The sequence below is a fragment of the Teleopsis dalmanni genome, chromosome 2 (assembly GCF_002237135.1).
Source record: "Teleopsis dalmanni isolate 2A chromosome 2, ASM223713v2, whole genome shotgun sequence".
In the NCBI taxonomy this organism is placed as follows: Eukaryota; Metazoa; Arthropoda; class Insecta; order Diptera; family Diopsidae; genus Teleopsis; species Teleopsis dalmanni.
The window spans coordinates 75,732,116-75,746,404 of record NC_051847.1 but is presented as its reverse complement, the minus strand read 5'-3'; the positions used below and the strand labels follow the sequence as shown (position 1 = coordinate 75,746,404).

General features: G+C 27.3%; 1 protein-coding gene across 1 annotated transcript; it reads left to right on the top strand.

Annotated features, from left to right (window-relative positions):
* Positions 1-147: 147 nt before the first annotated feature.
* LOC119684021 lies at positions 148-3,931 on the top strand. Its single transcript, XM_038097950.1, has 4 exons — positions 148-607; positions 671-780; positions 863-1,301; positions 3,104-3,931. Exons 1-4 carry the CDS (start codon positions 380-382, stop codon positions 3,530-3,532), a joined length of 1,206 nt encoding a protein of 401 aa, XP_037953878.1. The 5' UTR covers positions 148-379; the 3' UTR covers positions 3,533-3,931.
* Positions 3,932-14,289: the final 10,358 nt, after the last annotated feature.

Genomic DNA, 14,289 nt, shown 5'->3' with positions numbered 1-14,289 from the left:
TTTTACCAATTGTGACTTATAACGATCAGTAGTATTGATATAAAATGAATACTGTTATAATATAAAATATTTCATTGTATTAAAATTTTTCTCATCAACTATCAATATTTTTAAATTTTATTAAATTTCAATTCTTTTATAATTAGTTTTTTTTTTGAATAAAATCCACACAAATTATATACAATACTATTATTTTAACATATTTACTGCTTTTGGATTCTGCAATATATGGCAGCTCTCTTCATTCCAAATTATTCCAAGTGAATGGATATAAACAAAAATTCCAACAGTAAAATTCTTAGTGGAAACTTTAATAGCATTTTCAAAAATTCTGGTAAATTTGGATAAAGATCAAAATAAAAGAAGTTTGCGTGTTAAGATGAAGCTTGAGGATGCTTATGATTCCGCCGCTTCAGTACCTAGCAAAGCAAGTGAAAAGGGAGAAAAAACTAAAAAAGTCTTAATTAATTCTGGCTCCGGTAATGGGGAGGAAGCGGATATTGAATTAAGTGAGCAATTGGAAGATGATTCTCTGAAAGAAGCTGGTAGCAGCAAAAAGAAAGGTGCACGCAAAAAACGTTCGCTAAATTGGGAAGAAGCAGAAAGAGTAACTTTATTTAAATAATATAATTTAATTAATGCTAATATATATTTTGTACATTATTTTAAGTGTTTACTACTGGAAGTTATAAAAACAAAATTGCAATTTGTTGAGAACCGCAATGTGGATACATCAAGTATAAAAGCTAAACGAAATGCCTGGTTGCAGATAACCAAACAGTAAATATTAATAAATATTAAATACAAATTATACTTCATTTTCTATAAATTATTAAAATATATACGTTTATTTTTTTCTTAGGTTTAATTCCCTCAATTTCCGTCATCGTTCTTTGGAACAAATACAAGTACAATGGCGTAGCATGAAGAACACAGCTAAACGTGAGTATCAGCAAAAGTTTAAAGACTCAAGTTTAGATGCATTCAATTTAATTGATTTTATGGAAGAATTACAAAAGGAACCAGTAAGCACACGCAGCCATCGCCTTAGTGGTGGAAAAAAAGATTTGAGTGTTGATGAGGATGAAGACATGCCATTAGCATCATTGCCAAATAATGCTAGTGATGATACTCAAGAAGAATCAATTAGTGCTTTACCGTCCCCACCACCTTCTGCTGAATCACAAAATGAAACGCAACAAGTTTCGCCTACACGCAATAAAAAAGCAGCTAATGCAGTTAAAGCGGAGCCATCAGCGCAGGTAGCTGGAGTTAAAACAAAAAGGCTACGTAAACCACAGGTAAGCTTAATTAATATAAAGACTTAACTAATGCTTTTGCATTAGTTATTCCTATTGTATACATTTCACTATTAATTACACAAAGCACTTTAAAGTTTTGTGTACAAAGTCCGGAACGAAGTCTAGAGAAGAGTTTTTAAACTGTTCTGGTGACAGAAATTTCATATGAAATAAGTTTCTTCAGTGCATTGTTAAAGCTGGAAAGTCAAAGGAATATGCATAGTTGTTTCTTTATCTTCGAGGCATAATCTGCATTCCAAATTAGCTGATATTCGAAGTTCATGATGGTGATATTTCATTATAATGACACATAATTAACACTTAGAATACATACAAGAACATTTTCGAACTGCTAATCCATTATTTGAGGAGTAATATATATCACAAACATTTGTAACTCATATAAATTTAAATATATATTTTTATATCCTGACTGAGTCAAGGTGTGCTATCGTGTTTGATCATTACACAAAATTGTTCTTATCCAGCAGAAAATAGATATTTTGTTTGTAATATTGACTGTTCTATTGTACTTTTAGACTATATTTATATTATTATGACCTTTACTATTGTATGATATTACTGTATAGTGAACGGATCTAGACCCTCAGGGGAGGGTTTAATCATTTTTACCTACGGCTCTAAAACAAGTAGTGGATAGACTAACCAAAATTCACAATGGATTTTCTAATCATTCAAGGGTTTTCTAAGGCGAAGGTGATCGCCATTAGATAAACTATAACTTATCTGAAAGTAGATGATATATTTAGTAAGAATATATACATACTATGAGACAGTCAAGCTGTTTTAAAATTCTTAAATTTAGTTCAATTTATATCCAGGACGGTTTTTGACTGCTACACATTTCCAAACGAACGCGCTAGCCAGATGAAGTACTTTAGGAAATCACTCGAATCATTTAAAAAATTTAGGCTTATGGTTGGCAACATGCAAACCGTTGAATTCTTTCTTTGATGAATTTTTTAAAAGATAAGACTTAAAAATCTGAGTGCAAGTTGGGCATTTATTAAAAAGAAAGTGAAATGCTCTGTAGAGATATCAGTCATATACTAGATTTGCTCAGTGGTTATAGTAGATTAGGGAACATGCTAGAAGATTGAATCTCCCTTTTAATCATTCCTATCGCAGTTACGAAGAGAACGATGACAGTAGCTCAAATCAGTTTTGTTTTTGTTCAGCCCATAAATTTTACTACTCTAGGAAGGTTCCTACCTTCTTTTTTTGAGTATCTTGGCCTACTGCAAAACCTGCCATTTAATAGCATTTTAAGCTTTATTTAAGGTTCAAGGTGGTTTTTAAACTTCTGAATTTTTCCTTATACATAACGCAATGAGCCAACAGACCCAAGTGGATCCTTCTAGATCAACGGCATAACCTAATCTAACTTAAAGTACATAATACACTTTTGGTTTATCCAACAATATTTTAACCCCTATATTCATATTAACAATTCTTTTATGTTATCTGCTACATAGATCTTTACGGGCTACAACAACGTGGTATAGAATACCTATAATTCTGGTCAACATTTTTTGAAAGTAAATGGCTACATTCCAAAAAATTATGTATCTTCGTATAAACTGTAAAGAATCATATTATTTTTTTACTAATATTAGTACAATACTTATCTAGTACTTATCTGATAGATAATAGATGATAGCTATTATCTATCATTATAAAAATTAATAATTAACATAAAAATATTTTTAATAAATTTTATAGTTAAATATTTTTAAATAATTGTTTATATGTTTTTCTAATGTTTATATATGTTTTTTTAGCTTTCCACGTCAATGGACGACGATGCTGCTATTCATGCAGAATCTTATGTAAAAACATTAGCTGATCATTCAAATTCAAAAATACTCAATAAATCAACCGCAATACCTCCAGCAGAAGATAGATTTAAAAAGGGTCTGTTCGATTTGATGAAACGCGCACGTGTTGCTGACATGGACTATGCACGTCGTGAGCATGAGCAAAAATTACGTTTTGAACAGTTGGAACAGGATCTGAAAATTAATTACTACCGTCAACAGGAAGAATTGAAACTGAACCATTTGCGTGAGGAGCATGAAGTGCGTTTACGTCATCGCCAACTCGAGCATGAAGCCCGCATGCGGGCCTATAATATAAATGTTGTTGAAACAAAATCGGCTAAGAAAGGAGAGCATAAGAAAAGTGCCGCCGATGAGAAACCACCGATTTAAGTTGGGGTGATGGCCGCTGCGGTCAAATTTAAATTGAGTTGTTGTCAAAAGGAATGCCTCAAAACGAAATGTAGCTTTAAGTGTAAACAGTATTTTTATCAAAGTAAGAAAAGCTTGAACATTTTTTGTGTGATGTTTAAGTTGTACTGAGTCCTCCAAATCCTACAAATACTCATTAATACTCAATTAAATAAAAATAATACTCATGTTGCCACACTCAAACTGAAAGTTAAGTATCTCTAAGAAATGCTAACATTTTTCATTTAAAAATTAACTCCAAGCGGTTGTGCATCCTTAAACCGACAGTATTTTTTATTATTAATTATAAGTTGAATCATTTTGACCTATACCTTCTTAAAAATATGTGTTTAAATATATTAAATCTTCCCAAAATTTTGAAAAAATTAATCTAAGGTATTAAACAGTATTTTGCATTTATAATGTTCTTACATTTTATATACATGTTTATTTTATTAAAGGGTTTTTTTTATTAAATTTTTTTCTAATTTTTTAATTTTTTACTAATTTGTTTTCATTTTTTTTTTATTATTATTTAATTTTTTATTTTTTTATTAATTTTTTTTTTAATTTTTTTATTAATTTTTTTTTTAATTTTTTTATTAATTTTTTTTTTAATTTTTTTACTTAATTTTTTTATGTAGTTTTTTTTAATTATGTATTATTTATTTTTTTTTAAATATTTATTTTTTTTTTGTGTCCAAAAATATTACATTATAATTTATGAGCGGGCTAATTGGTTATTTAAATAAAAATAATAAAGCTACAATTTATTATTTGTATTTAAAACAAATTATATTTTATTAAGAAATATTCCGATATTTCGACTATTTTCGATAGTCATCTTCAGGAAAACTAACAAAATATACAATATAAAATTTATAGCGGAAAAATTAAAAAGAAACTCATATAATAAATAATAACAACAATAATAATACAATAATAATAGTAACAACAAAAACCAACAAAAAGAAAAAGATAATACAAATCATAAATTACATATAAACTAGTTATTAGATTAATCTAAACTTCCGGCAGACGGCTAAAATGCCATAGCTGTAAGCTTTATATATATGTTTATATATGTATAAAATATATATACAGTATCCTGTCATTCGTTTAAAATATTCCCATAAGTCTGAGCACAGTTGTCCGTATCCATTTTATTATTTAGTCTCTTGCTATTCGAAAGATAGGAAGAAAGTTTTTATTTTTTTTTAATTTTGTTATATTTTTTATTTATTTTTTTATTTCTTTTTTATTTATTTTTAGAGAGGTTTTGGAAAGTAATGAAACTACAACAACAAAAATTCTTTATATATTATTTTTATTAATTGAATCTTTGGCTGACCAATAAAGACCTAAAGACCAAATGGTTTTTTTGTTTTTTGACAGTAGGTGGAATCATCGAAAGCCACCGTGTGAGATTTGAACCCACTAAACCACCTCTTAGGAGTGAATGGAGAACATTTCCACAGCATTGTGAAAACTTCATTCCAGTAATCAGGGGAGAAAGGAGAAAATATAGGCTTAGTACCTAGCGAGCTAGATTTATCTAAGCCAGAAAGCAAGGGGGTACATTAGGGAAATTGGGTTATAGAGATGAATCTTGGAATTATTTCTTGTATTTAATTATTAGTAAATAATTTCTTTGAAATAGCAAGTACCAAGGGTTGAACTAGTACCCTCCCAAATTTGAAGCTCAGAGTCAGCGTTCATTAGCCAACTGACAGATTTTTTTTTTATTTATTTCTTATTTTCTTTGTTTATTTCTTATATTTTTTTATTTATGTCTCATTTTATTTATTTATTAATACTGATTTTATTTATTTTGATTCATATCTTATTTTATTTATTTATTTTTTATTTTTTTATATTTATTTTATATTTTTTTTTAATAATTTTTTATTTTTTTTTAATAATTTTTTATTATTTTTATTTGAAATATTTAATTTTTTTTTATTTAAAATTTGTTTGTTTATTTTTTTTTAGACTTTTTTAGATGTTTTTTTTATTTATTACATTTGATCGGAAATTTTTTTTATTATATTTCATATAATAATATATTATATTTTATTTTATTAATTTTTAAAAATTTAATTTTGTCTCTTATTTTATATTTTAATTTGTATTCATGATTTTATGACCACTTATTTAATATAAGAATATAACTACTTTTAATATCAAATATTAAACAAAATCAATTGATCAAATTAAGTATACATATATCTGTATAATGAATATATATTAGTACAACATTTATAAAATTGTATGAAACAGATAAAAAATTTATTAGCTATTAATAAAAGACAACACTCATTGATTTATATAGTATATAAAAGTATGTTTATTTTAGTAACAAAATAAGATATTTTGTAATTTTTGTAAGTTATTAACTTCAATACCGGAATCGTACTTCCGCTGACTGATTGCTGTTTTGTATTTCAATCAAACGTACGCGTTATTGAGATCTAAACCTATTTTAAACTTTTTAAAGGGTTTAAAGATGCTTCCATCTACTTACACAAATAATCAAGAAACAATTAATGTATTATCTGCTTCAAGATTCTTGCTTTTTGGGTCACTTGTTGGAAAGGTATGCTGCATTTGGTCGTCTTTGCAGACGAGTGCAATTCTCTACAAATATAAAGCAATGTCATAAATTTGTAAAATTAATTTGGAAACGAGGTATTGTTCCTCAATAAACAACTATCTTAACAAGCTGCGTCTGTTTGAAAGCACAATGTCAACAGCTTGGAAACAGATGAGAACTCGAGTCACATTATTTGTGAATGTCTGGCTTTGATCAGGATCAGTTGGGAGCTCCTATTACTCTGATATGAAATCTTTAACCGAACACATTTTGGACTCCACCGCTATGGGTAAGTTCGGTTTAGCTAAGTTAGGTAATATTCATTATAAAAGATATATTGAGTCATAACTCCATTGCGATTATTACGCTTAAATGTACTAATCTAGGAACATTGCATAGTAAATTATTCGTAGATTAAAATTTCATATCATAATATATAATTAATTATTTCTGATAGAGAAGTTGAAGGCCAGTCAGTCACTAAAAAAGCGGTTAAAGTTTTGCAACTAGTGTAGCAAGACTCATATGCAAGTCGTCAGGAAGTAGCGAAGTAAAAAGCGCGAATAACACGTAAGACAATCGATTTTTAGGTACTATATGAATTACGGAAGAAATTTACTTGTGGAAACACCATCAGTGAAATACAGACTGCTTAAACGCATCAAAATCGATCCATTTTTTAAGCAAATTATTACGGGTAAAAAATGGATTAAACACGATAATGTCCAAAGCAAGCGAACATTGTCAAAAATCGGTGACCAATCGACAAACGACTTTAAAGCCTGTATTGTTGGCAAACTTAAGTATTTAATGAAATTGTAAGGAAATTGTCTATTATGAGCTGTATCAGCTAGGTGTAACGATTAATTCTGTTCTCCACTGCTCACTACTCTGCCGCTTGAATGAAACAAAACACCCAACAGAGCTAGGTCACCATATATGTATTTGATGATTCGGGACAAATTCACAGAACTTGGTTAAGAACTTTTGATGCTTCTACCATATAACACGGTTGTATCGTCTGATTAGGATTTCTTTCGGTCTCTGCAAAACTCTCTTGTTGTTTAAAATTGACTGCAAAAAAATCCGCTAAGAATTATTTAGTCATTTTTCACGGATAAACCATAGAATTGTACACCGAATTGTAAAGCTACCCGAAAAATGGCAAGAAGTCATTAGTGGAAATGGCTAATATGTACTTGATTAAATTTAATTTTAACAAGTGAACAGATTATTTAGATGTGGTTAAGAACTCCCTTATCAGTGGTTTAAATAAAAAGCTCTTTTTTCTTATAAGGACTTTGATAAACGACTACGAAAGCTTTTCATTATAAGCAACTTTTGTGCTTGAAGACAAAATCTGACACATTCTGAATGCGACACTCATTGTTCTATTGGCTGTTGAACTGTTAAGTTCGGCCCACGGTAAATTTAATATAAACGCCTTTGCCGGTTAACTTGATTTGTCTTAAATTGAATAAAAATAAAATCAAAAAATAAAATTTTATAAATCTAAGAATGTTTCTGCAAAATTGTTAAAAAAATAAGACTTTAAAAATAAAAATGTAATTGAAACATTAAAAAAAAATTTAAATAAATAATATTAAAAATATCTGCTATATCTATTATAAAGCATATATATCTATATATATCTATCCATGAAATATTAATTTAATAGAAAATGAAATAACTTTGTGTTTTAAAAAAAAGGAAGAGTGATATATAAAAACTATATATTTTATACTATATAAAAAAGAAATAAAATAATTTCTCATTATAAAAACCGTTATTAAAAGTTATAAAAAAAATTGGGAATAAATAAAATTAAAATTTCTTAGGATTAAATTAGATTTAGGAATATAAGAAAATAAATATATATAAAATAATATATATAATATATAACAAATATATAAAAATAATATATATAAAAATAAATAAAAAATATATAATAAAAAATTACTTGTTTATATAAAATGTATAAATAATGTTTATAACATTGTGAAGTTTGTAATAAGAAATTATATAAAAAATAACTTCATTCAATAATTTTTTATATATATAAAAGTAAAACGGTAAATATTTTAATGAATATTGCATTAAAAAAGAATAAAAGATTATATATTTATTATACTACATAAATTATATACAATATATAACTGTCTTAAGGATATTCCCTATTGTGCAGACTTCTTCAATACGAAGTTATTTTGAAGACACTTAGATTTTTAATCACTTTTTAAATTTGGACTTCTCTATAGCTATAGCTAAACTCTTTAAAAAGTTTCTCTTTTCAACTATGGTTTTTTTAGTAAAGCACATATATTAGATTATTAATGATATAGTGATTATCGAGCATTAGTAGTTTGGAAGTTAGTGTTATCGATTCCTCACTTTTATCTGATGTAATCACAAAAAGTGTGGAGAAAAGGTGAAGAATTTACAGTATTAGACGATTTAAAGAAATTACTATAGCTCTGAAATTAATCATATTAAGAAGAGCGTTCCTATACTTATTGATGGTTCGATCAATGTGGATCAATTTGATTATTAGTTCATTCTCCTATCTATTTGGGTATGGAAAACATTTGGGTCTAATTTTGATTTTTTTTAAATTTTGGAAAACCTTGGTGGAAAATCTTATTTTTCTTAAAATTTATGGAAATTTGTCATACCGCCCTTTATGGACTGCGGCACGTTGGTCCAGACATTAATGTTTTTTTCCATTAAAAACTTAATCAAAAACTTTTTTTAGTTGTACTTCTCTTTCATATCTTTTTAATTCATACTGAAAACGCCACTCTCACACTTCCCCATATAATTTTTATCATTTACGAACCAAGGTATAATTCCTCGTACCCTATTACTCACAGGGTTGCCAGTTATGGTACTAATTAGTAACCAAAGTACTATTTTTTTTCGTTTTCGATTTTGGTACTCAATTCAAAAATGGTACAATTTTTGACGACCCAAACTTTATTGTTGGATATTTCCAATTAATTTTTTTTATAAATGCAACTTTGCACTATTTTATATTGTGTTCATTTATAACACTATGAAAAACACAGAACGAAAAATTTTGGACCTTTTTTTATAGAAATGGTACCTTTTTAAACCAATTTTGGTACAGAAAAAAATTATCAAATGGCAACCGTGCCTATACTATCCAAGTTAGAAACATCCTATACATATGTACATGCATGCATCAAAGAAATTGTCTTCACAAGAACATTTAACTTATAACAAACCAAATACTATTAAAATTATATTCCACTACTTCTACTCATTAGCTTTATATTGACAGCAACTCTCAAACTAAATAAGAATTGTAATTTCTAATTTCATCTAAATCAGACACATCTTCAAGAAGTAGAGAGCTTTTAATATCCAAAATTGAAGCAAATACTATTAAAACTATATCACATTATTCCTACGTCGTCTCTTTAGTTTTATATGGCAAATAATTTTAAAACTAAATAAGAATTATAATTTTTGATTGCTCGCATAAGGTTTTCTTAATAATGATAAAAATTACAACAGTTTCACTTATATGAATATAAATAGTTTAGTTATTATATAGATAATTCTTATCATTGTTAAGAACTTTGTGAACAATTAGAAGAAAGATTTTGATGTAAATTCTACAACTTGATCAAGAATATGTGAAAATTGTATAGTCTTTTTCTGAGCGTTACAAGTATCTAGACGAACTTAATATATCTTTAATTCATTACAGTCAAGCATAATGCATAATAGATCCATTCAGGCCGCAGTGCTTTTTAGTCTATAATAATAGTGAAGGTCTATAATAAAAGCAGGCTCCATCCACTATTACGAAAATTCAAAATTACCGGATTATTAATTTTAATGTATAATTGTAAATTGAGTTACAGATAAGTAGGTACCAGGTCATTCTCTAGCAGTACAATATACGAGTATGTTTATACGTTAAAGACTTCACTTTGGGTCATCCACCTACGAGTCGTGGATCAATATAATTATTAGTAGACGTATTATTATTATTATTAGAAGTAATTATTAGTAGACGTTTTTGAGTATAAATTATCAAGTCATAGCAGTTATTATGTATATATAATGCAACATATAATTATATAGAAATCATAAAAATTAAATATTAAATTTGCTTTTATTGATTTTATGTCAAATTTTTATGTAAATCTTTTGTATAATTTTACTACAATATCATAAATTGTATTATAATAAGAAGGTCTGCTAAGTTCTAGACCTTACACCTCTTTGAACTCGAACCAAACATTAATCCGTACAATCACATTTTTTTTAACTATCCAATTTGATTTAAAAAAATAGTCTCCAGTTGGAATGGGCAATTTGAAGTTCTTGTGTTCAGGATAAAATTTTTCCATTGTTATTTCATCCTAAATATTATATACATAACAAAATAAATGATCAGATTTTTTTTAAATTATATATATAATAAAAATAACCTCATATGGACAGGTGTGATTAACATTTATAAATTTTTTGTATAAATCGTGAAGAATGGAGGTAACTTTATTATTTTTACCAGTTGCCATAAAAGCACAAGTATCCCAAGTGAAATTTACACCAATTGGATCATATCTATTATATTTCCTTAAAAGTTCTACATTTATCTATACATAATACATCTATTAATATTGAATAATGGCATGACTATATATTAGTATATAAAATATTTACCCAGAAATTATACAATTTTTTCAACAGTAAAAATTTAAAAGAGAACTCAGCGACATTACGCCTTACAGCCTTCAAGCGACAATACGAAAAATTTCCATAGTTGTAGTCCTCTACTAAACACTCCACTTTCGTTAATTTAAAAATTCCTGCCGACTGAAATATGCAATACTTTAGATGAATTTTGTTTTTCGAATTATTTCTTTACCTTTCCGATACATAATATCAGAATCGGTATAACGAAAACGTAACGCATATCGAGTCTTAGTTTTATTTCCAACAGTTGATTTAATACTAGATGACAACATTTTTCAAAATTTATTTTATAATATATTAAAACTGATTATCTTGATTACTTTTTAATATTAAATGCAAAATATTGCAATTTGGACATATCATATAATTAAAATCTAATAAATATTTTTTTAGTGGTTCCAAGTGTTTAAACTGAGTATATGATTTTATCGATTAGCTCTATAATATTGTACAGTGAATAATTTTAAAATTTGTTTCTAAAATTAAAACCATTTTTAAAATTTTATTTAAAATAATAATTTATATAAATCATATATTAAAAGGCATTTAACGTTAACCGGGTCCCCGCTGTTAGCCTGTGTTAGCTTTAAAATTGAGAAATTGAGTTCATTGAGAGTTTTAATAATATTTAATTATTAGCATTATATTTTTTTTATCATATAAATCGGATATTTTAAAAACCGTAGTTATTCGATTAATCGGATAGCAACGAACTATCCGCAGTTGAAAAAAAAATCGGATTTTTTTTTAAATCCACAGTTTTCGAATATCCGGATTTGCGATTATTAGCTCTGTTCCACGAGATATGTTACTTGTAGTAAAACTCAAGTAAAAGACAAGTAAAGTACAAACTGAGAGCGTAAAACAAACAAAGTGCCAGATTACGCTCTTTACACAGATTTTCATGGATCAGCTTAGTGTAAAGTCTGGTGAGAACACCATCAATACAGATTTTACTTGAAATAATATATACGAGTAAAGTCTGTGAAGCATTTTCAAATTTGTACAAGGATGATACGCTCTCCCAGATGCTCTAATTTACTCGAAAATTTACTGGTGGAACGTACTTTTGTATACACAGTGTTACTCAAAGTTACTACAAGTAGGTCGTGGAACAGATCTATTATTATATATTACTAAATAAACAATTTAAATTTTAAATAACTCGTTTATTATCCGATTAATCGGATTCTTCGAATACTTTATAAAACTGAATACGAACAGCACAAAAAATTACTAATACATTTCCGTTAACACTATAAAATCGATTTGATTCCGGATGTACATAATGATTATATTGCTACTACTTTCCTAATTCAAAGTTTGGAACACCTATTTCTAAAAATCTGCTAATTATTTTTATAAAATTCACTAAGTCATTGTCTTCTCTTATGTCATCCTTTAATAGTGAAATTATCAACTACTGTTCCTAGAGAACGTAACATACGGTAAAAAAATCTTGTAGACTCAGAAATATGAGATTTAATAAAAATATATTATTGTATTAATGATTTATATAAAGAGGTTTTCGAACAGAAGTGAAACAACAACAAAAATTTATTTTTTAAATTATTTTAATTAATTGAATTTTTTGGATATATGACGCAGTAAGCGTGCTTGTCGGTGTTTGCCAAATACCTTCATTCAGTTGGTCTTAGGAACTAATTTGCTTTGTATATTAATTATTTTGTAAATAATTAATGTTTTTTGAGACATGTCATATACCAGGAATCGAACTCGGGTTCCTGCCAAAATTGTGAAGTTCTTCAGTAAAAATCAGCGACACTTAACCAACTTGGATGTCTCAAATGCCGCTATTTACTTTTTTGTTCGCATATTTTTTCTGGAGTTTTGTTATTAACAATTTTACTTGCTATATTTATATATTAGAACGAAATCATAAACCAGCTGTAGAATAATTGAATTAATTAATTAATTATATTTTTTATTTTTAATTGTTAAATCTCAAATTTATACAATGATTTATACAATTAATGACAATGAGTAGCCTCCTTCAATATTTTAAGCTTTAGCAATACCAAATAGCTGGATACCATAAGTCCATACCAGAAAATTATTAAAGCAAAGAAATAATTTAAGGAGAACTTTGACTCCATTTACTAAGAGTAAATAGGATGGAGATAAGTAAGCGAAATGCCTAACCTACTCCTATTTCTAGTATATTCCACACTTCTTGCTTAAATATAAGAACAATGATAGCACCATATATTATAAATTGACATAAATTTAGGTGAATCAGGTGATTCAGACATTTTCTGACAGAATTTATGTGGATTCAGAGGGAGGTTAGCTTTTTTGATAGTTTTAATAATTAAAAAATTGTTTATGCTAATAAACGTTCATATTAAATAATTGAAATATATTATATATAAATTTATAATTTGTAAATAAATTATTACAATAATTTGAATATATTATATTCAAATAATATTATCATGTTATACCATATATGTATATGCATATGTATGAATATAGTGATTCGAATCATTTCGCATCGAGCTTAGTTACGTGTCTGGAATTAGATAGAAAATTAACGTTATGTTAAGAACATTGGCCTCTTTATAAGAGAGTACTTGATCTTGCTAGTTGTAAGATAAATTATTTTATGATCTGTTTTATAAGAGATCAGAGCATCAAACTTTTTAAAGAGCATTGGCTTCTACATAACCAAAAGCAAAACAATCGGTGTTGGAATATCGTGAAGAACTACAGTTTTAAGAATTTGTCAACGTTTTCAACATTGTTAGGTCTTTTAGATTTTCCAGGGCATGCAAGTCTACTATTGCCATTAGAGAGAGAGAGAGCAAATAATACTGATAAATTATTATTGAAGTATGCAAAACTTGAAATGTATAAAACATTGTGTCAAAGCTATTGTAGTCCACTTTGTGAAATTGAAGTAGATCAGTCAGCTTCTATATGTTATCCGGGTTTGAAACGATCGAATTCCAAACGAATTATAAAGAGCGACAATATTGGACAAATGTGAGAGGCAGATCAAGAAAACACTAGATAGATCTAGTTGTCACAAACTTTAGATATATCAATGTTAGCAGTTGAAAGATCAAAGAAATGGATCGGCTTGGTTGGAAACATATTAAGAAAGGAAGCTATGAATAATAATTAACATATGTGACAATAAATCAAATTACAATTTTAAATATTATTGAAAGTATGTAAATATGTATTGAATCTATAAAAATTAAAGCGATGGATAAATTTAACCTGCTATCCGTATTACAAATTTCAGAGTTGATGGTTGAATACATTATCCTTGTCTCAATGATATATCAATTTAAGATGCTAATAATTAAACAGTATAAAATATTTGATAAACGTCCACAGGAATTACGTGATGTTGCATAATAATTTTAATTAATAGGACAAAAACCTT

Bases quoted from the DNA above. Each gene is read 5' to 3' on its own strand.
- LOC119684021 (XM_038097950.1), top strand. From the start codon at position 380: ATGAAGCTTGAGGATGCTTATGATTCCGCCGCTTCAGTACCTAGCAAA. The intron at 608-670 runs GTAACTTTATTT...CATTATTTTAAG, and splicing joins ATTGGGAAGAAGCAGAAAGA to TGTTTACTACTGGAAGTTAT. The intron at 781-862 runs GTAAATATTAAT...TTTTTTTCTTAG, and splicing joins TGGTTGCAGATAACCAAACA to GTTTAATTCCCTCAATTTCC.